Source organism: Oncorhynchus mykiss, chromosome 25 (genome assembly GCF_057628025.1).
Source record: "Oncorhynchus mykiss isolate SJ-2025 chromosome 25, ASM5762802v1, whole genome shotgun sequence".
Taxonomy (NCBI): domain Eukaryota; kingdom Metazoa; phylum Chordata; class Actinopteri; order Salmoniformes; family Salmonidae; genus Oncorhynchus; species Oncorhynchus mykiss.
The window spans coordinates 63,610,410-63,631,264 of NC_143046.1; the positions used below are offsets into that span (position 1 = coordinate 63,610,410).

The 20,855-nt window shown below is 42.0% G+C and overlaps 1 protein-coding gene across 11 annotated transcripts in view; it reads left to right on the forward strand.

The window, feature by feature from the left end:
• Positions 1–20,855, forward strand: part of LOC110505479 (pleckstrin homology domain-containing family G member 3) — a 47,609-nt gene that overhangs the window by 14,647 nt on the left and 12,107 nt on the right. For 10 of the 11 annotated variants that reach the window (XM_036962364.2, XM_090220734.1, XM_090220735.1 and 7 more), the window contains 3 exons: positions 14,611–15,113; positions 18,316–18,416; positions 20,701–20,770. In XM_036962364.2, coding sequence (XP_036818259.2) covers positions 14,611–15,113; positions 18,316–18,416; positions 20,701–20,770 — 674 coding nt within the window. Of the gene's footprint in view, positions 1–1,486; positions 3,010–14,610; positions 15,114–18,315; positions 18,417–20,700; positions 20,771–20,855 lie in introns of those variants that run through there. The other variant, XM_090220732.1, reaches the window with a different exon arrangement.

Sequence of the window (20,855 nt, forward strand, 5' to 3'; positions counted from 1 at the left end):
TCTCATTCCAAGGTCTGGGGAAGTTCGCCTTGTTATTGTGCTGTCTGTTAAAAAAGCTCTCCAGAATCTTGTTCCGTTTAGAAAACCCCACATTAGTTTCCTCTGTGATGTGATGCTGCTTGTATTTGGAGTTTTCCTTTTCCTGTGTGATATCTGTCAGTTAACCTCAGTTGAGAACATATGCTGCATGTCCTGGAAGGGCACAAGGGAACTCCCAGGACATCCCTCCCTGACCCCCCTCAACTTCTCCTCTCTGCCCAGCTGTCCCCCAGAATGTTGCCCTCCCTCAGTGGGGCTCACTCTGCAGGGAAGTGCTAATGGGCCATGGGCCTGTCTGTGGACACACAGCCTGGTGGTAAAGTTTACAATGTGCTCACATCTCGGACCTCCATCAGACCCAGTGTTGTCCAGAGGAAATGGGACTTTAAATAAACCCTAGCTGAAGTGGCTCTTTGGGGGTCATGTTGAATGGGGTCTTATAAGTGGATCATCACATGCCTGTGCACTGAGGTCAATTTGACACTGCTGGATCCTTCACCCCTCAAACATTGCTTTGCAAGTAAACTAACAGGATTAAATCAGGGTCTTTTGAACAGAAGTGTTTAAAACTTTGAATCTCTTTCAACCACTTTCTCCTTCCCTTATTAGTATTGGAATGGTGGTGCAGTGCAGAGAAATGTTTCCCCTGTCCCCCAATTCAGTCTTATCACTGTAAATTACAAGGTTTGTTTTTGAGTTATCAGGTTGGTGGGAAATTATAGTGTGAATGTATATAATTGACAGTTGAGCTTTACCTGTTTCCTTGTCAGGAACCAGGTAACTGAAATGGAAGAATGCACATTAAACAAGTGTACAGTGAACTTTCAAATATTTAAGAACAGGTCTGAAGGATAAGCGGTGTCTTAGGAAAAAATGTCAACCACAAACAGTTTCACTTGTAAGCACAGGAGTTCTCCAAACTTACCAACAACTAGCTAGATCTCTGACCTTGACATTTCGTGTGGAATGCAGGTTCAGGTTGTGTGCTCAGCCTCAGTCACTGCTGCTATTCGGGTTTATTTACTGACCTCCAAGCTAATGATTAACATCCCCTTTAATGTCCTTTTAGAGGTAAAAGTAAAGTGTAAATAAAACAAAGTCTAGAAGCAAGAAAGAGATTGCTTAACTCCCCTCAATGCAGTACGATATTCTATTCTTAATTACAAAAGCCCAAATACAAAATGTAAAAAATAAGAAGTTGTAATACAAATTTTAAGAAAGAAAAATAAGAATCATTGTCTTGTCGCTAGTGATGATTCATGGCTATGGTATTGAGTTTTTCCTGTCCTTTGGTTGCAATGTGCACGATGATGGTGTAGACTTATGACTAATCCTCAGCTTCAATCTCTGTGCATATGCTGCTTCCTGGGGAGGAGTCTTTCACCACAGCCAAGTGGGGAGGAGTCTTTCCCAAGGGGATAAACTCCAGACACCCCATGTTCCTTTTGTCTGATCTCTGTGGAGGAACTGATAACCCCGGCCAGGGTTGTAAGGGTGTGTGTTAAAGGATGGAGGAATATTGGGGCATTGAAGCGGTCATTAAGATGTAGAGAGAAATGCCATTCTTGGCTTTATCCTATAGCAAAACAGGGTGACGCCAAGCCCTTGACTCTGAAAGGATCAGTTAACCGATTTAAGGGGCACCTTCGGATCCACAGGAGATTTTTCCTGTGAGTGAATGACAACATACAAAAAGTAGTCATCGTTTATGTGGCTTGAGGAGGTCCCCTTTATGGCTAGAAGGGATTCTCCGCTAGATATTCAGATTATGAATGCACAGTCAAGAGAAACCGATGTGAAGAAATCAAGAATGCCTTGCAGCAGTTATTCAGGAACGTAAATATCGTGCTCATGGACATGTGAACTGTAAATTCCTCAAGTATTTCTACAACTTGTTTTGACAGGGTTTAACATGATCTTGGATTATAACTATTCTTATGAATCAAAGCATAATAAAGGGAACAAAATGTTATTGGGATTTTACAACAAAAAGGTTGTATAATAAGTTGTCTGGCATGGCAGTTTGCCATTTTGTGAACCCTTGCCTCAACGGTGTGAATAAGATCCTATATTTATTCTGTGTCCAGCAGAGTGCTCTGTAGTTTCAGTCAAAGTCTGGTACAGAATCACAAGGCCTTGTTGGACATGATTCACCTTCTTCAATAATCACACAGCTTCATTTGATACATGAGTCAGGATGATTAGAAGAACAACTATGTGAAGTAGTACTAACAGAATAGGTGGGGCCACATTGGTGCCTGCTTAGGAGGAAGAACACACACACAATGAAGGGACTTTTATATATGGTTAATTTTCATCCTGGCGAACACCATGCCACTTGCATGCAAATATCAGACCTCAACAGGAAATGAGTCCAGGGATCAGGAGAACTGTATAACACTATGGTGTTGGAGACAGAGTGCCTCATGCTCTCAACCTCTAGAGAGCGAAGAGGACATATTCCTCTGTTTTCAAAGGTGCCCATGCAACTAGAGGAGGGAGAGGGATTTGCATTCTGGATGTTGGAGACGGACTCATGTTCCTCGGTCCTAGCTCCTGATTTGGTTAGAAACATTCAAGGATGAAGATGGGTCACTTGTAATGGAGAGGGTTTCCTATCAAACAACAAAAGGAATCTGATGACTACCAAGTATCCATTATGCGGTCCACTTTTGTTCATAAGGAAACATCTGACTGGATGTGAGGGGTGCTAGCTGCAGATGTAGAGTCATAGGAGTGTGTCTGGCACACTCCTATGGGAAGGGAGGGAAGGTGCTCACTCATCAGATGAAAGTTTCCCTGACTCTCTACTGCGGTTCAGTAGATTGGAGGTGAGCAGAAGGGAGTTTATACTTACATGCCTAATAAGGGTGGGATGTCTCAGACTTAGGACAACATTGGAATTTCTCACCTTCGTCATAGTGAGGACCTGGGTGGTGAGGACCAAGTCACTGCACTCTTTTGTTAAAGGTATGTCCAGAGATTCTACAAAGTACGTTTCATTTCAATATTTGTTCTGAAGTGTATTTTTCAATTTATAAGATATCATTAGAAACTCTATCAAAAGTATAATTGTCATGGTTTAATCCCAGTTTTAGTTTAGTTTCAACATCACTATGGATCGATTTAGGCCCTTCTGTTATGTTTTTTTTATACCCTTTAGTTAGTTATTTATTATCTGACATCTTTGCATTGAGTCCTTTTAACATATGTAATCAGTTCCTCCTATGGAATGCGGGACATGTGTAATGTGTCTTAGATAGAACTGTCTAAGAGCTCTGAGTCTCTCCATAGCAACTGCTTTGACTGGGCTGTAAATATAGCCCATGAGGAAAAACGACCCTTTTTCCAATCTAGAATTTACATATGAACATGGAAGCCAGAGCAAGTTGGTTTGCAAACGTCCACATGTCAATCTCGCAATGTTTTGAAACCGACAGGTAATGCAGTCTTCTCAGTGATGTGAACAAAAGTTGTTGTTGGAAAAAGAAAAAAGCTTCCTGATGGGAATTAATCCTGTTGTATCACAGGGACCATGTGAGAAAATTAGGGATTATTTCTCATATTTGACTTATAGTGCTCTTTAACAAGACAGACAAATGTCATGCTGTCAGTGAAATGTCCCATTGAGGGATGTCTTTACTGAGAGACAATTTGCATGCTCAGTGTGGAGAAGGTGAACAACAAGGTGTTGTCAGAACAACATCCTTGTCAGAACTACAGTACATGTCTACCTTATTTGGTACTGTATGTCGTTGACATCAATCTTGTCATCACAAACAGACAGGGTCATATGAGTTTTATAGTGTCAACCTCTGACAAATGAAAGCTGAAATGGAAACATCTGTAGATTACACCTGTTCTAGACTGTCTGATTACTCAGTGACCCTTCAGAACGTCTCACCTTCATCTCAGTCTGTGGAAATACCATACTAGTGTTCAAAGCCAGGGGCTGCTGTACTCGCCATAAATTACCAGGGCCAAAAGTGTCTTAAGGATAACTTCATCATTAGAACCATTGTTTCTAACAATGAATTTAGCATTAAGATGCTTTCAGGAAAACGGGCCCAGAGCTCTTCTTCCAACTAGACCTGGTTTGGCTCAAAGGGAAATCTCATGGACCTGTAATTCTCATTTGTTAAGATGCCTGACATTGTTCAGTAGTCAAAAACATGCAGGCCCCATTCCCATAGATGATACTGTTGAACAGTGTTCTAATAAGTTGAACTATAGCTTCCCAGGGGCCGGGCTGTGGACTCCAAGAAGTAACAGAGGTCATGCTTGTGGCATTTACATTCAGTAGTCTGTGAAGTTTAACTTTGGTTTAATAGGCTGTAGCAACCAGGAATTCAAATAATTACAGCTAGGGGTTCAGAATGAATACAGCAGGCATGTCAGCTATTTTACCTCAACAGGGTGATTAGTGAAACAGCCCATAATACTCCGTTCAGACAGAAGCAGTTGATCAGATGTAATCCCTTGTACTGTGTGTTACAATGTGACTTATTTTTTACTTATTCCTCTGTCATACTGTAGCTATTTGAAACAGAGGTCATACTTTGTAACTCTGTATTGTTGAAGGTCAGGCCTAGGCTAAAATATACTCCAAATACTACACTCTGTTTTTAACCTTGACTTGGTTAATACTTCTGTTTGACTAGATTAATGATTGTATTCAATTGGTAGCCTCAAACAGAATTTGACTAAAACGACCTTGGGGCAATTCCACGATAACAGAATTGCACTGACTAAGATTTTTCACAAAAAAATCTATGCCAAATTTAAAAACCATTGATTTCAGAGTTTTAACAAATCCTACAACTCTATGCACAAGGACTACTTTAACAAGTTACACAGAACATTTGACAAAAACACATTTAATGGAATAACTGCAGATTAAAAGTTACACATTTCTGTAAAATCTCCATCAGTTTGTGACTATGATTTCCAGAAACTCTGTTAAATATCTGCTCTAGAGGTCGACCGATTATGATTTTTCAATGCCGATACCGATTATTGGAGGACCAAAAAAGCCGATACCGATTAATCAGCCGTATTTTTGTTGCTTTTTTAAAAATATATTTTTAACATTTTTATTTATTTGTAATAATGACAATTACAACAATACTGAATGAACACTTATTTTAACTTAATATAATACATCAATAAAATCAATTTGGCCTCAAACAAATAATGAAACATGTTCAATTTGGTTTAAATAATGCAAAAACAAAGTGTTGGAGAAGAAAGTAAAAGTGCAATATGTGCTATGTAAGAAAGCTAACGTTTCAGTTCCTTGCTCAGACAGAACATGAGAGCATATGAAAGCTGGTGGTTCCTTTTAACATGAGTCTTCAATATTCCCAGGTATGAAGTTTTAGGTTGTAGTTATTATAGGACTATTCCCTCTATACGATTTGTATTTTATTAACCTTTGACTACTGGATGTTCTTATAGGCACTTTAGTATTGCCAGTGTAACAGTATAGCTTCCCTCCCTCTCCTCGCTCCTTCCTGGGCTCGAACCAGGAACACAACGACAATAGCCACCCTCGAAGCAGCGTTACCCATGCAGAGGAAGGGAAACAACCACTCCAAGGCTCAGAGCGAGTGACATTTGAAACGCTATTAGCGCGCGCCAACTAGCTAGCCATTTCACTTCGGTTACACCAGCCTCATCTCGGAAGTTGATAGGCTTGACGTCATAAACAGCGCAATGCTTGACGCACAACGAAGAGGTGCTGGCAAAACGCACGAAAGTGCTGTTTGAATTAATGTTTACTCGCCTGCTTCTGCCTACCACCGCTCAGTCTTGTATGCTCAGTCAGATTATATGCAATGCAGGACACGCTAGATAATATCTAGTAATATCATCAACCATGTGTAGTTAACTAGTAATATTTTTTTACAAGGTAGGTTTAATGCTAGCTAGCAACTTACCTTGGCTTACTGCATTCGCGTAACAGGCAGTCTCCTTGTGGAGTGCAACGAGAGAGAGGCAGGTCATTATTGCGTTGGACTATTTAACTGTGAGGTTGCAAGATTGGATCCCCCGTGCTGACAAGGTGAAAATCTGTCGTTTAAGGCCGGTCCAGATGTCTGTGGACGTTGAAATCCAGGCCAGGGCGGACTGACCACATTTCAATTACTTTTCAACATCCATGGATATACGGTGTCGGTCGGCGCTCAGTGGAAGAGGATTCTGGCTAGAGTAAATGGAAAGGGAGGGGGCTCATGGGTAGGTGTCAGTAAGAGCCAGGAAATGTGACATTAATTGGAAAGAGGGAGGGCTTGTCCATACTTTACACACTCTTGCTTTGACCACCAGATGACAAAGTGAAAGAAAATGGTTATCAGCTGAACATAACAGTATACCAGTGGAAGGGAGGACAGTAGCAGGTGACCCAACTGTGGTTTGTGACTATGATTTCCCATTGTAGCCAATTGAAATACAGAAATTGTTCGATTTTTCAGTAATTCTGTTACTGAATTTCACATTTTAATCCCTTAATAATTCCTAAACAAAATTGATATCAGTAAAAACAAGAACTAATCAGTAGTCCTATCTTTGTGTTACTTCTGTGAATTTTCAATGTCCTCCCTCCTAATGAGGGAGAGAAATTAGAAAATATCTTCGATATGTGTGTTTTTGGTAACAGAATTTCAAAGCAATGTTTGTTAAACCAACAGAAGGCAGCAACAAATCTCAACTAAATATGTGTTGATATAAGTTGGTAAGGGTCTTTACTTCAATATTGTGTTTTGATGTATTTCTAATGCCTTTAAAGACTTTTTCTGGTAGATGGTTTCTAAGACCCCTTTTCCATCTGTTTGAAGAAATCAAAGCCTTTGTCTGATTTTCTTTGGATGGAACAGGGTTGAGAGGTGAACAAAAATATGAATATAATATGTAAGTATGACCGGGCGGCGCACATTTGGCTCAGCGTTGTCCGGGACGGTTTGGCAGGCCAGGATTTCCTGGTCCCATCGCGCTCTAGCGACTCCTTGTGGTAGGCCGGACATCTGCAAGCTGACCCCGGTCATCAGTTAGACTGTTTCCCCCTACACATTGGTGCGGCTGGCTTCCAGGTTAAGCGAGCAGTGTGTCAAGAAGAAGTGCGTGTTTTGGAGGATGCGTGGCTCTCGACCGTCGCCTCTCCCGAGTCCCATCGCTGAAACTCCCCTATGGACAAGAACACAACTACCAATTGGGGAGAAGTACGGGTAAAAGTACAACAAATATATATATATATATATATATATATATATAACTCTGCATGAGGCAAATGGTCACACCAGATACTGACTGGTTTTCTGATCCATGCCAATACCTTTTTTTTTAAAGGTATCTGTGACCAACAAATGCATGTCTGTATTCCCAGTCATGAAAAATCCATAGATTTGGTCCTAATGAATTTATTTCAATTGACTGATTTCCTTATGAACTGTAACTCAGTAAAATTATTGAAATTGTTGCATGTTGCGTTTTCTATTTTTGTTCAGTGTGTATATTCCTTAATTAAAAAAATATATATATAGACTAACCTTTCATTTGACACCCAATTTAACAGGCTCCTATGAACTTCACATGTTGGTGCTCATGGGTCCTCTTTTTAGATGGAAATGACCCTTACCAAGCCTTTGACTGAGCTAAAGCATGAGGGTGTGGGAGTCTGCGCTGCCATCTCTTGGACTGAATAATATTGTGGATATAAAGTAGTCTACTACAGTGGGGCAAAAAAGTATTTAGTCAGCCACCAATTGTGCAAGTTCTCCCACTTAAAAAGATGAGAGGCCTGTAATTTTCATCGTAGGTACACTTCAACTATGACAGACAAAATGAGTGAAAACAATCCTGAAAATCACATTGTAGGATTTAATGAATTTATTTGCAAATTGTGGAAAACAAGTATTTGGTCACCTACAAACAAGCAGGATTTCTGGCTCTCACAGACCTGTAACTTCTTTAAGAGGCTCCTCTGTCCTCCACTCTTTACCTGTATTAATGGCACCTGTTTGAACTTGTTATCAGTATAAAAGACACCTGTCCACAACCTCAAACAGTCACACTCCAAACTCCACTATGGCGAAGACCAAAGAGCTGTCAAAGGACACCAGAAACACAATTGTAGACCTGCACCAGGATGGGAAGACTGAATCTGCAATAGGTAAGCAGCTTGGTTTGAAGAAATCAACTGTGGGAGCAATTCTTAGGAAATGGAAAACATACAAGACCATTGATAATCTCCCTCGATCTGGGGCTCCACGCAAGATCTCACCCCGTGGGGTCAAAATTATCACAAGAACGGTGAGCAAAAATCCCAGAACCACACGGGGGGGACCTAGTGAATGACCTGCAGAGAGCTGGGACCAAAGTAACAAAGCCTACCATCAGTAACACACTACGCCGCCAGGGACTCAAATCCTGCAGTGCCAGACGTGTCCCCCTGCTTAAGCCAGTACGTGTCCAGGCCCGTCTGAAGTTTGCTAGAGAGCATTTGGATGATCCAGAAGAAGATTGGGAGAATGTCATATGGTCAGATGAAACCAAAATATAACTTTTTGGTAAACTCAACTCGTCGTGTTTGGAGGACAAAGAATGCTGAGTTGCATCCAAAGAACACCATACCTACTGTGAAGCATGGGGGTGGAAACATCATGCTTTGGGGCTGTTTTTCTGCCAAGGGACCAGGACGACTGATCTAAAGGAAAGAATGAATGGGGCCATGTATCGTGAGATTTTGAGTGAAAACCTCCTTCCATCAGCAAGGGCATTGAAGATGAAACGTGGCTGGGTCTTTCAGCATGACAATGATCCCAAACACACCGCCCAGGCAACGAAGGAGTGGCTTCGTAAGAAGCATTTCAAGGTCCTGGAGTGGCCTAGCCAGTCTCCAGATCTCAACCCCATATAAAATCTTTGGAGGGAGTTGAAAGTCCGTGTTGCCCAGCAACAGCCCCAAAACATCACTGCTCTAGAGGAGATCTGCATGGAGGAATGGGCCAAAATACCAGCAACAGTGTGAAAACCTTGTGAAGACTTGCAGAAAACGTTTGACCTCTGTTATATACCCTTTGTTGTCAATGACAGAGTATTGAAAAACTTTTGTTATTGGCCAAATACTTATTTTACACCATAATTTGCAAATAAATTCATTAAAAATGAATTATTTTCTGGATTTTTTTTATAATTTTGTCTGTCATAGTTGAAGTGTACCTATGATGAAAATTACAGGCCTCATCTTTTTAAGTGGGAGAACTTGCACAATTGGTGGCTGACTAAATACTTTTTTGCCCTTCTGTATGTATGCTATGCCTATAGACGTCTTTAAAAGCCGTAACCTGCAGACCATCCAACTGAGAACAGGCCGCAGGGAGGTCAACACATGTAAATCTTCTTGCAAATCAGCCTCCAAATATTTACACGAAGCTTTGAATACTCCATGTGAAAGTATCTCTGTGTGTGTATATGAAGTCTCAATGGTGAAGATGAAAAATCAGCTGTTGCTTTGTCATGGCGTGTTGGTTGTCCTGTGATGGATGTGCACACTGTACATTTTCTAAATATCTCCTGCATCAAAAGCTACAGAGGAACACTTAACAGTTCCCCCTCATGAGTGAGGAAATGAGTGGTTCGTTCTGACACTCTCAGAGAAGAATGTACACATCTGTCTGTAGATGTTATGTTTTGAATACCTCAGCTCAGTAACCTACAGTTCTGTGTTCTGTCAGGACCACATGCATCATAAACTAGACTCAGGGCATCTTCCCACACACTTCTCCCCTTCTGAGTATTAACAGGTCCCAGAGCAGTTATTTACCTGCAGCTATTGGCTCAGCCAGGGCCTGTAAATGGGCTGTTCAAGGATCCCCAGCTGACTCTGTATCTCAAGAGACTTGTTGCTATAATATGCTAAAGTATTACTGGAACTAAATTAGGTTTCTCATTGTAAACACTTTTTTATGAGGGATGACATCTGGTCACCACCTGTATTCAGATGAAGTCAAATCAGTGTGTGTGTGTGTTCAGAATTGTGAGGTATCTCATCTGAACATCTGTAGGGCCGTGTTTACTGACATATTCGTTTTGTTTCTCTGTTAGTGAAGGGACAGGTGTTGGTGAATGGCAGTGTGGGGGTGGAATCACAGTTGTATCACCCAGTGTGGGAGTTTATTGGTCATGGCAGCGCGGTGTGCAGGCAGGCCTGTGCCAGGAAAGATATGTTGATCCTCTGGGATCAGTATTAAATGTTTGCAGATGCTGGAGAGACTCTGAGGCACCAGGATAGACCAGACACTGCCTTTTTAAGTTCTGAGCGGGAGTCTGATACATTATACATACTGTATTGACACTATGTGAGGATTTCAACTTAATATAGGTATGTGAGATGAATGCCTATGGCCAAGTCATTAGCAGTCTTTTTTGCTATTTTGTCAGTCATGGTTTATGCCTGTGATGTACTAGAGATGGAGGTCATTGCTGTCCTCTCTGGTAATCCTGCATCTGACTGACTTATCCACAGAGGCCCAATGGAAACACTGCCCTGCATCACAATAGGTTTGCTAATTTAGCTCTAACCTTATTTCCAGACCCACATGTTTACCAGGGATTTTAATTTGCATTCCTTAGCATTGCCTGCTACAATGAAGCCACTCCGCGTGTGGTTGATGGAATCGTACGGAGGAGCTCAAACCAATGGAGTGTGGGATCAGGCAAATATCAACTACCTTATATCTTCAGTGGGTACTCTGAGCAGGGAAAGAGAAGATTGGTGGTACTAGGGCAGTTACCGCCACACCGGCATAGACATGACCATAGTCAATTTCCACGTGACTGTTTAGTCAATGTAACTAAGCTTCTCTAAGCTCTGATTCTGCTGATGGTCATTAGTAGCCTACCAAACTTGCCAACTGTCTGGTACTAGGCACTATGTTGTTTCTCTAATCACTCTAATGACATCAATGCAGATCGATCAAAAATCGAACACTTCATGAGAGCTCATTTTGCGCAACATTTCTATAGGCTACGCCTGCGTCAGAAAACGGAGTGATGGAGGCCATTAAAAAGAGGATCCCATCAGATTTCTTTAGGATAGGCTAACTATATTTATTTCTCAACTTTCTTAATATTTAAGCACATTGCTTATCTTTACAACAGGAGTATAGCCTACCTGGCTGGCATTAAAATGAACCACATGAAAAGCGTCCTCCATTTGCTGTTTAAGTGCATAGATGACATGTATATTTTTGCCCCTGGTGCATGATAATGCTTCATTCTAAATTAAAACTAATTTCACGTGTGTGTGTGTGTGTGTGTGTGTGTGTGTGTATGTAAAGATGAGATTAAATCAAGAATAGTCTGATGGGTGACTGATGGGTGACAATATTAGCCTATCGCTTGTGAATGATGCCCAGGTTGTGTGCAGTAAGGCAGACAGCTCATACCTTTTTTATTTTTTTAAAATTACTTTAACAAATCATAGTCCCACACCTCATGTGGCCTGGCCAATATGTTTTGATAAGGTTTGTATCACAACTAAAGTGGCCAAATAACTTCTTCAAATGAAGCACATTAATCTACTTTACAACCGGTGAAGAGCCTAACTGGCATACATAGGTGGATGCATGATTTTCACTTTTGGGGAAGATCATTTTCACCATAAAAATTCACCTTTTTATAATAAAGCATTACATGCATAATCACATTTGTGGTAACTTTTGAGAATGGTGTTTTCCTGCTAAATGATTGCATTTTGGAACATTCGCCCTTATAGCCTACTGCCGTGTACGCATTGCTGCGCTTATAATGTGAAGAAATGGCCTAATAGTTTATCAAAATTAAGCTAAATGTTCTGATCTGTTTGCATCAGCCTCATTGCTTTAAAAAAATAATAATAATAATAATTCAAATGGATGCGAGTGGTATTAATTTGGGATCTATCGCATCCCACAACTGTCCCAGAGTATGTTTTGGAGTATTTATTTCTCGCACAGGTCGGGAAAGAAACAAAGCAGAGCTCATGCCTTTCATGTGTCTTTTTTCAAATCATCATTAGTTGTGTCATGCAGCCTTAGAATGTATTAAAAATCTGAACATTAGCCCAACATTTGTATCACTACTGAAGTTGCATAAATAGGTCTAAATTAAGCATAAAGGAGGACCTTTTTTTAACCACTCTACACAGAATAGCCACATGTGCGCACTCCCTCAAATTGTTTGGAGAAAATATCCTTTCTATTTTATTCAGCTATTTCAATTGTATTCTTCATACTATAAAATAATGCCACTATAAAATGCCATTCTAAGCAAATCTTACCTGCTTAATGAACTAGTGTAGCCCATAGCCAGGTCAGGACCTAACATAAGGACAACTCAGTGAAAGCTATTCTGTTCTTCTGAAGTAGACTACATTTACTTCATATCATTTAGACCTGTCTAAAATAAATAATGGATTTATTGTGAAGGTGTAGGCTATATAACATGGCTTTATTAGACTTTTTCAAATGTAGATGTTCCAAAGGTCTGCATCAGTGGCATGTAGGCTGTGTGGAATCCAGGAGATGCTAAATATGTTTGTTAAGTAATGGTCAATTACCGTCAGACCGGCAGTTATTGTACTTGACAATCACCGGTTGACAATTTCATGACTGCCACAGCCCTAGGTGGTACAGTTTACTGTTGCTGGCTTTCTCTCTTATCCCTGGTCCCGGTACTAATGCCCTAGACCTTCCACATCTCTTACATTGCTTTTATTATTTTATGGCTCATCTTACTGCCATGGCTTTTCATGATGTTGATGAGCCTAATGTTGAGTCACCATTATTTAATAATTCTGTAAAGAAACATACTGTGTAAAGATTGAATTAGCCTAGGACAGGTCATATAATTTGCGCTCCACTTGTAGAACTGAGTGGCTTGGAGACTCGTTAGGGTTTGTTATTAGACCTGGAGATGTTTTGACTGTCATTACTCCTCCAGTCATGACAGTCTGGGCATTGACGTCAGCACAGAGGCGATAGGGAGGGAGGCCTTGGCGGCTGGCTCTTAGAGCAGGCGAGGTAGTAATTTTCCCAGCCCAAAGTAAATGGGGAAAGGAGGAGCTTCTGTCTGAGTAGATACTACAACAGAAACTCCTAGTGGTCTGAGTTCAACAGCCTACTGTACTATTACTCCCTGTAAGTAGTACTATTTCATGGTTTTGTAACTACTCTAAACAGCTTTTATGAAGTGGTCAACCCTTGTTTGCATGCTCACCCCTTCTTTCTCTGAGACTTGGCATGCTTGAGTCTGGTGTTGTAGACGAGCCCGGTGGTAGATTGTAGAGGCTGGCGTGTAGCACAAAATGACTGCACCAGCATTCTAGGCCTGATGAGCTCACCCCTGATTCATGGAAACTTGAGGATGCCAGGAGGAGGAAGGCATGTGGCTTGTGTAGAAACCTGTGTGTTTGCTCTTCTCTCACTTCTACAGTGACAGTGTGATTCACCAGAGTTCACTGGCAACATCCAGCTGACTGTCTATATATAACCTATGTAGAGGGGGAGAGACTTGTTTTGTTTCCTGTATATGTTGATTCCACAAATTTGACTTATGACCTCAAAGAGCTCTTTCATCTCCAATACTTTCTAATAATCATTTTTTTCTACATTTATTATACCTCAAAGGTGAAATGTTCAAGTATATCACTTTTGTGATACCATCCTTACTATGTAGAAAGACCCTCCCTCAGTTCTGAAGTCATTTGGGTCATTGGTAACAGATCACATCTCCAGTCAAATGGCCTGCTGCCCGCAGTGCCTAGTGACAGATCCATGTTATAAGATGTGGGATGTCTGCTAATGAAGCATATTTTATGACTGCCTTATCGATTTCATAAAGAATTTGTTAACACAGTTGACTCCATGAAGTAAGTCTGTATTAACGCCATCTCTCTGTCCTCACTTGGCAATATCCCTGGCCCAATCACTGCTGTGACCAATAAGGGGTTTGTTCTCCAGATGGCTCCGTTTATTGGTTTCAAGTTCAGTGGCAAGAATATCATAGTTTTAAATGGTGCAAAATACATTTAGACCTTTTTACCTTCCAAATACTTTCTGAAATAAACCACTGTGACTTGATGTATTTGGGAAAAGTTTGTGGGGAATATTCCCAATCCGGACCGGAAGGATGTGAAACTGAATATGAATTCAATTTTTCTTGATTTGAGAAGTAGCTCCATAAACAAGACTCTGGTTCCCACTCCCCTATTTTCTCCCGCTCGGTTTTTTTCTAAGCCACTACCAGTCAGGGAGGGTGGAGGAAATGGCTGGGTTTTCCAGAGAATGTGGAGTGCTGTAACTGGGGCAAGTCAGTAATGATTTGAGAAATCCCCTTCACAGTAAAGCACTCCTCCTCAGGCTGGAAGGCTGGACACTGGGTTCATAATGTCATGGATCCTTAATCACTCATCGGAGTACAGTATTTGATTCAATGGATCTAAAATTTATTGGAAGGTCCTGATAACAATCTTGTTGATCTATTTTCTGCCCATGAACCCTGCATGTTAACTCACCTTTCTCTCTTCTCTATCAGAATCTCCTCGGTTGTACTCTGCCGTCTCCGTCAGTGATTGTCATGAGCGACCAGACGGCTACAGCCAGCTGTGTGCTGACCCTTCGGAGGGAGAGGCTAAGCGTCCAGTGAGCCTGGTGTCCACTCTGTCCTCTGGCTCCTCCAGGGACAGCCACAGCCTCTACGGCAGTACCACGGCCCTCCCCTCCTCCACACCACCTCCCCCCAGTAGAGAGGACATTGACCTGGAGCTCAGCCCTGCAAAGGGAGCCAGGGAGCAGCCACAGGCCCAACTGCAGGGCCTCAGCCAGGGGGGGGCCAGAGACCAGTGGCGGAGCCACAGTCAAACCAGGTCCCAGTCCAACACCTCCAACAGGAGAGCTTTTGCACCTCTGACCCCAACCTCACCCTTTGCCACTGAAGCCATGGCGCCCAACCCCAAGCTCAGCTACGTGGACCGTGTGGTCATGGAGATCATTGAGACGGAGCGCATGTATGTCAGGGACCTTCGCAGCATCGTGGAGGTGAGTCGCCTTCAGCGTGCGTCCATTCAGTTCTAGTTAATAGGACTGAGGCTTGACCTGAATCTATGCAATAGTGTTTTCACTATATGATATAGTGTAAGTTAATAGGTATTTCAGAGTGTTTCTCTTGGAATGGTATGTAGCAATGACTTAATGTCTGTACCTCCCTAATATGGAGCTGATTTACTGGAGTTAGCCAGAGACTAAGGAATGGGAGAGCAAATAAGGTTCTCCATTTTCCAAGTGACTGCTTGCCTTGTAGCCACATGTGTCTGCTACCTATAAAATATTCTTGATTGTTTTACCAGGATGTAGTTTGATTTCCTGGTGAAACAGTTCCCTGCGTATTTTGTAACTGCATTTTCAGAGGGGGAAAAAGTACCCAATTGTCATACTAAAAGTAAAGATACCTTAATATAATATTACTGAAGTGAAAGTCACCCAGTAAAATACTACTTGTATTAGTATTAGATACTACTTGTATCTAATACTAACTATCAAAAGTAAATGTAATTGCAAAAATACATTTAAGTATCAAAAGAAAGTGTACATTTTCGAACTGCTTATATTAAGCAAACCAGACGGTACGATTTTCTTGTTTTTTTTCAAATTTACGGATAGACAGGGGCACACAATAACATGCAGAGATTATTTACAAACAAAGCATTTTTGTTTAGTGAGTAGGGGTGATCTCTTGATAAGTGTGTGAATTGGACCATTTTCCTGTCCTGCTAAGCATTCAAAATGTATGAAGTACATTATTTTCTTTAGGAATATGATGAAGTAAAAGTTGTCAAACATAAAAAGTTAAGTACAGATACCCCCAAAAATTACACTTAAGTAGTACTTTAAAGTATTCTTAAGTGCTTTGCACCACTGCATTTTCATAATCGGACAGAAAATACCATGTAGCCTGTAAAACCAGCGGATTAGGATTCCAAAGTGACTGATACGTTTTTAAACTGATGTATGTAATGCACTCTGTTTTACATTACTGTGAATGCATACAGCTCTGAAACTTGGATCTCGTTATCTTCTCAGGTCTTGAGTTCGAAAGCAAAATCAGGGCTAAGACACAAAGCACCTCTTTCAAGGCAGAACCTCTCCCCTGATGAGCTTGGTCATAGATATTAACGGATGCTTCTAACGTCATCTCCTGGTTGTGGGAAATGGGACAGAGATTTCTTCCACTCCACATTTAAGTAAACTGACCTCTTATCATGGCTGCTGGCTTTGTAGTCTGAAAACAACTGCCAACTGTGCAGATCAGCCTTACCTATTGGCCCCTTCAGGTTGGGGTAATTCTCCTCTTTGGATTAGTACTGACCATAGGGATGGTGGCTTGAGAGCCCTGTAGCGTACAGGTTATAATATCTTAAACACATGACGCAGACTGTGTTACTGGCTCTCTTCACCTTGTCTCTGTGTGGCTGACTGTGCTGCTGGCGCCTGGCCTAGGAGGTGTTGGAGGGTGATATGCTCTGACTGAGCCCTTGCTGCTGCAGCAGTAGCCAGAGTAATCACCCAGTCCTGCTCCTGAAAAACACTCCCACACTGCCTCAGGACTTCCAACTAGCCCTGCCTAGCTGCCTGCTTCATTGCAACCTAAACTAGGATACGGAGCTTTCCGGCCTCTTACAGGCAACAGCCAACAAAAACACAGCCATCACAATGCCAACTGAAGAAACATGGCAGAGTAGCAACTGTTTTTTCCCCCCACATAATGTTGTGGTGGAGGAAACTCTTTGAACAATCCCAAATCTAAATTCAGCATTTCAATGACTTGCTCTGCAGTAGCATCTTGTCGTGCACGTTTCAGTTCCAGGATGTGAAGCTTGGCATTTTGGTGACATATTTGATGCATCTGTTTGTCCTGCTACTGTCGCTTATGATGTCGACACTACACCCGGGAAGCTGTTGGTGTATCTGGCGGAGAGCAGACACTGTCTAGGAACATGCCTCCCCATACCACCTACTGTGTGCCACATCTGGGGAAAGCAGAAACCTTATCTCAGCTCTTAGAACAGCTGTGTGACACAGGTGGAATCGCACCTTCACTTCCACCTCAACAGATATGCTGAGGGTCAAAATCTCTCTGTTTGGAGTACTGCTAGCGTCCATAGTCTTCCTCTCATCAATTCTCACTAGGTCATCTCTATTTCATTACATGTGCCACTTATGACTTCCCAGATGTCACTCTAAATGGCTCTTCCCCTCCCCCTAGGGTGCACTACCCTTTTATGGGTCACCCAACCATACTCACAAGCCTAGACCTAATGTTGTTCTGACAGCAGGCTGTACATATGTTCGCAGGCTGTGTGTGGTCAGTAGGGGGCCTCGGTGTGGCTGGTGTTAGTGGTGCTCAAGACTGGGACTGTGAGACGCCCTGCTGAAAGACAGTCGGCATTGCTGTCACTGGACGGGAATGCTTCCACTATGAAATGGTTTAGTTCAGTGTGTGGTGAGAAGGGATGACTACTTCACACTGCACTGACGGGGCTCGGGTTCTGTGTGCACACGTGTGTTTGCGTATACGAACAGTCGAACACTGTTTGATTTTTCTTCTGTGAGTGCGTGTCTGCTTGCAAGACAGTTGAGTTATGTAGTTGTCTGTATTTGGTGCGTTTCTATAAGGAACACCCGTGTGTTACTGGGTGAGAGGAGAAGCATCAGCCATTCCTAGCATATACTCTGACTAATGTGCCTCTGTTTCAGTTATATTAAAATTGAGTAGTCCTGCCACCAGATGGGAGAGGGGCCATGGGAGGAGAACACTGTGTGCTGGTCTGATGGACTTTTACAGAACTACTGCCAGAGGGTCAAACTACCCTCCAGTAACAAGGAATAAATCCTTAAAAGGACCATTGAAACATTACAACAGAACCACTTGGATTTGAACACATTGATCATGAGTCATACAGTGTTGTTTTAATGGACAGCAGATGGGCATCATCCTATGTGGTCTTTTTTAGCCTGGTCATAAAAAGTGCAAACAGGATGTGCAGTAAATTGAAACATTGAAGCAGAATCCACGACGACCCAACAGCACAGGCACATTTTAAATTTTCTCTATACACAAGCTCCCTCTACTGGAAATCATTTGAAATTGCAGTTTAGACTGAGAATACACACACAGGATATTTTGGTTTTTCATAGGGAAAATTGAACCTGCAGTATAACCATAGTCTTGTTGTTTATTTAGGATTACCTGGCTCACATCATAGACATGGACAACCTTCCCATTCAACCAGACCAGGTTTCTTCCTTGTTTGGGAATATAGAGGACATCTATTTGTTTAACAGGTAAGCCTCAGACACCTGTCAACGCCCCATGTTCTCCCAAAATGACAAGGCAAATTAACTGTAACTGCATGTATGTCTACACAAAAACAACTTGGTACACGTTTAACACTCATTACACTCAACTTGAAGCATACATTGGGAAGACATTGCCATTTCAGTGGAATGCTGTTTTGACAGAGATGGATTCAAAGGCTTCCTGGCAAGAGCTCTGTTTTATGGCTGTGTTGGAGAGTTTGACCTCCAAAACAGATTTAGACCGATAGAGGAAAATATGGCTAACCAACACCAAACACACAGATTGGCCCAGAACACAGCAGATTGGGATCAGTTACGCATTAGACAAATTACATTATGGCTGTATGTGCCCACTCTGCTGCAGATGCTATCAGGACCACCACCCACTCTGTGCACCCGATAGACAACATATGTTGTTGTTCGGATGATCCTATCATGTCAGCATATGCTCACTAAGCCTCATGCCAAAAGAGAAGAGCCACAAACATCCCTATGCTCTGTCAGGTTCCTCCCCACATGCTCCCCAATCATAGTCTAATGCCATAGAAACCAAATGGTGAAAAAAAGGTTCCGATGCCTTTTCTAATGCAATTTCTACCGGCGTAGACTTCTAAAATAGAGGTTTTGATTAGTGTTTGTTGTTTCATCTACAGCAAGGGGAGTTTCATATACGTCCCCCTGACTCCTACAGAATCAATACACAATGTGTTTACAGACCTTTAGAAAGTAAATGAAGTGTGTCTGTTAGAATGGATTATTAGGATGTTGTCTGATCGAGACACTGCACACTATGCATCATCTCGGCTAAACGCTGTGACTGAGTCGTGCCAATTAGCAGGAAGTGCCCAGGGGGAGCAAATTACTGATGCGCAAGAGGCAAGCGTACTTCTACAGCACTGGTTTGAAAACATGTGCAACACTGATGCACTCTCCCAAGGTGATTTGAGGACAGATTCATTCAAGCAGAAACTGTACGAACCTCTGCATAGACATGGAATGGCATTCTGTTATCTGTATTGTATTGGAGACTGACGGTCTCATGCAGACAGTTCATTGTCATACACAGGGTTTTAAGACGGTCCTAGACTCGTCATTCAGTTTAGAGATGTGTGTGACTAACTAGTGACTGTCTCTGGGTCATGTTGTGATTTAAAGTTCCCACTACAGTACTTCTCTGACACACTGCACCTGTTTCCGGGTCAGGTCACCACACTACTCTGCTTGTACCCCTGAAACAGACCATCTTCCCCTGCCACTAGAAGCCACATAATGGCTTGATGAAAGAGTATCTTGGAACATTTTTAATGAACATGATCTTTAGGCAAAAATAATCCTCAAACAAAAAAGCACAAAGACATTTCATTGTACTCTGAGCATATTGACACATTGGTATGTGTTTCCTTTATTATTTGGTTCAGCCCATGCAGCTGAATGATGTTAGAATTTCTTTGATTGGGCATGTGTGTGGCCAGTGACCACGTAGAACACATTTTTGTGGTGATGTTGTGTGGGTTTTGTACTCCTTTTATGTTTTGCAGTGGTGACCCCTCTCTCCTTGTGTCCACTCTGGTGTGGGAAACCTGACTCTCTGGGGTCTATGGACAGAATGAGGTTAACCAGAACAAACCCATTCAGCCATGCATATTCTATTCAGTTGGGTATCGCCACAGGCAAAACATAAACACGTTACCAGACATAGTACCTGAATGTACAGGTAACTGCCGAAATAGGGGAAACACCAACATAAATTGTCTTAATAGGGTGTTGGCCAGAGCAGCTTCAGTGCACATAGGCATAGATTCTACAAGTGTCTGGAACTCTATTGGAGGGATGCGACACCATTCTTCCAGGAGAAATTCCATTATTTGGTGTTCTGTTGACGGTGGTGGAAAACGGGGTCTCAGGCGCCGCTCCAGAATCTCCCGTAAATGTTCAATTGGGTTGAGATCTGGTGACTGAGACTGCCATGGCATATGGTTTACCTCGTTTGCAGGCTCATCAAATCATTCAGTGACCACTCGTGCCATGTGGATGGAGGCATTATCATCCTAGGGGCTACCATGATGGGTTGTTAATTGTTTAACTCAGAAACTACACCTGTGTGGAGCAGCTACTTTCAATATACTTTGTTTCCTTCATTTATTGTTTCCAATATTTTGGCCGTTATCTGTAGTTTACACTGAATTCCTCCTCTTGCTGTCTCTGACAAGACCTCAGATGTCTGTATAGTTGATACTGTGCATGTCTGTATGTCGGTCTTCCTCCACAGTGAGCTGCTGCAGTCTCTGGACATGTGTGAAAATGACCCTGTGGCTGTGGCCAGATGCTTTGTAGATAAGGTAAGTGGAGGCCACTCACAAACATACTGACTTGAACCTATCATCAGGAAGCTGGACAAGCTAGTGTTATTGATCTGATTTTGGG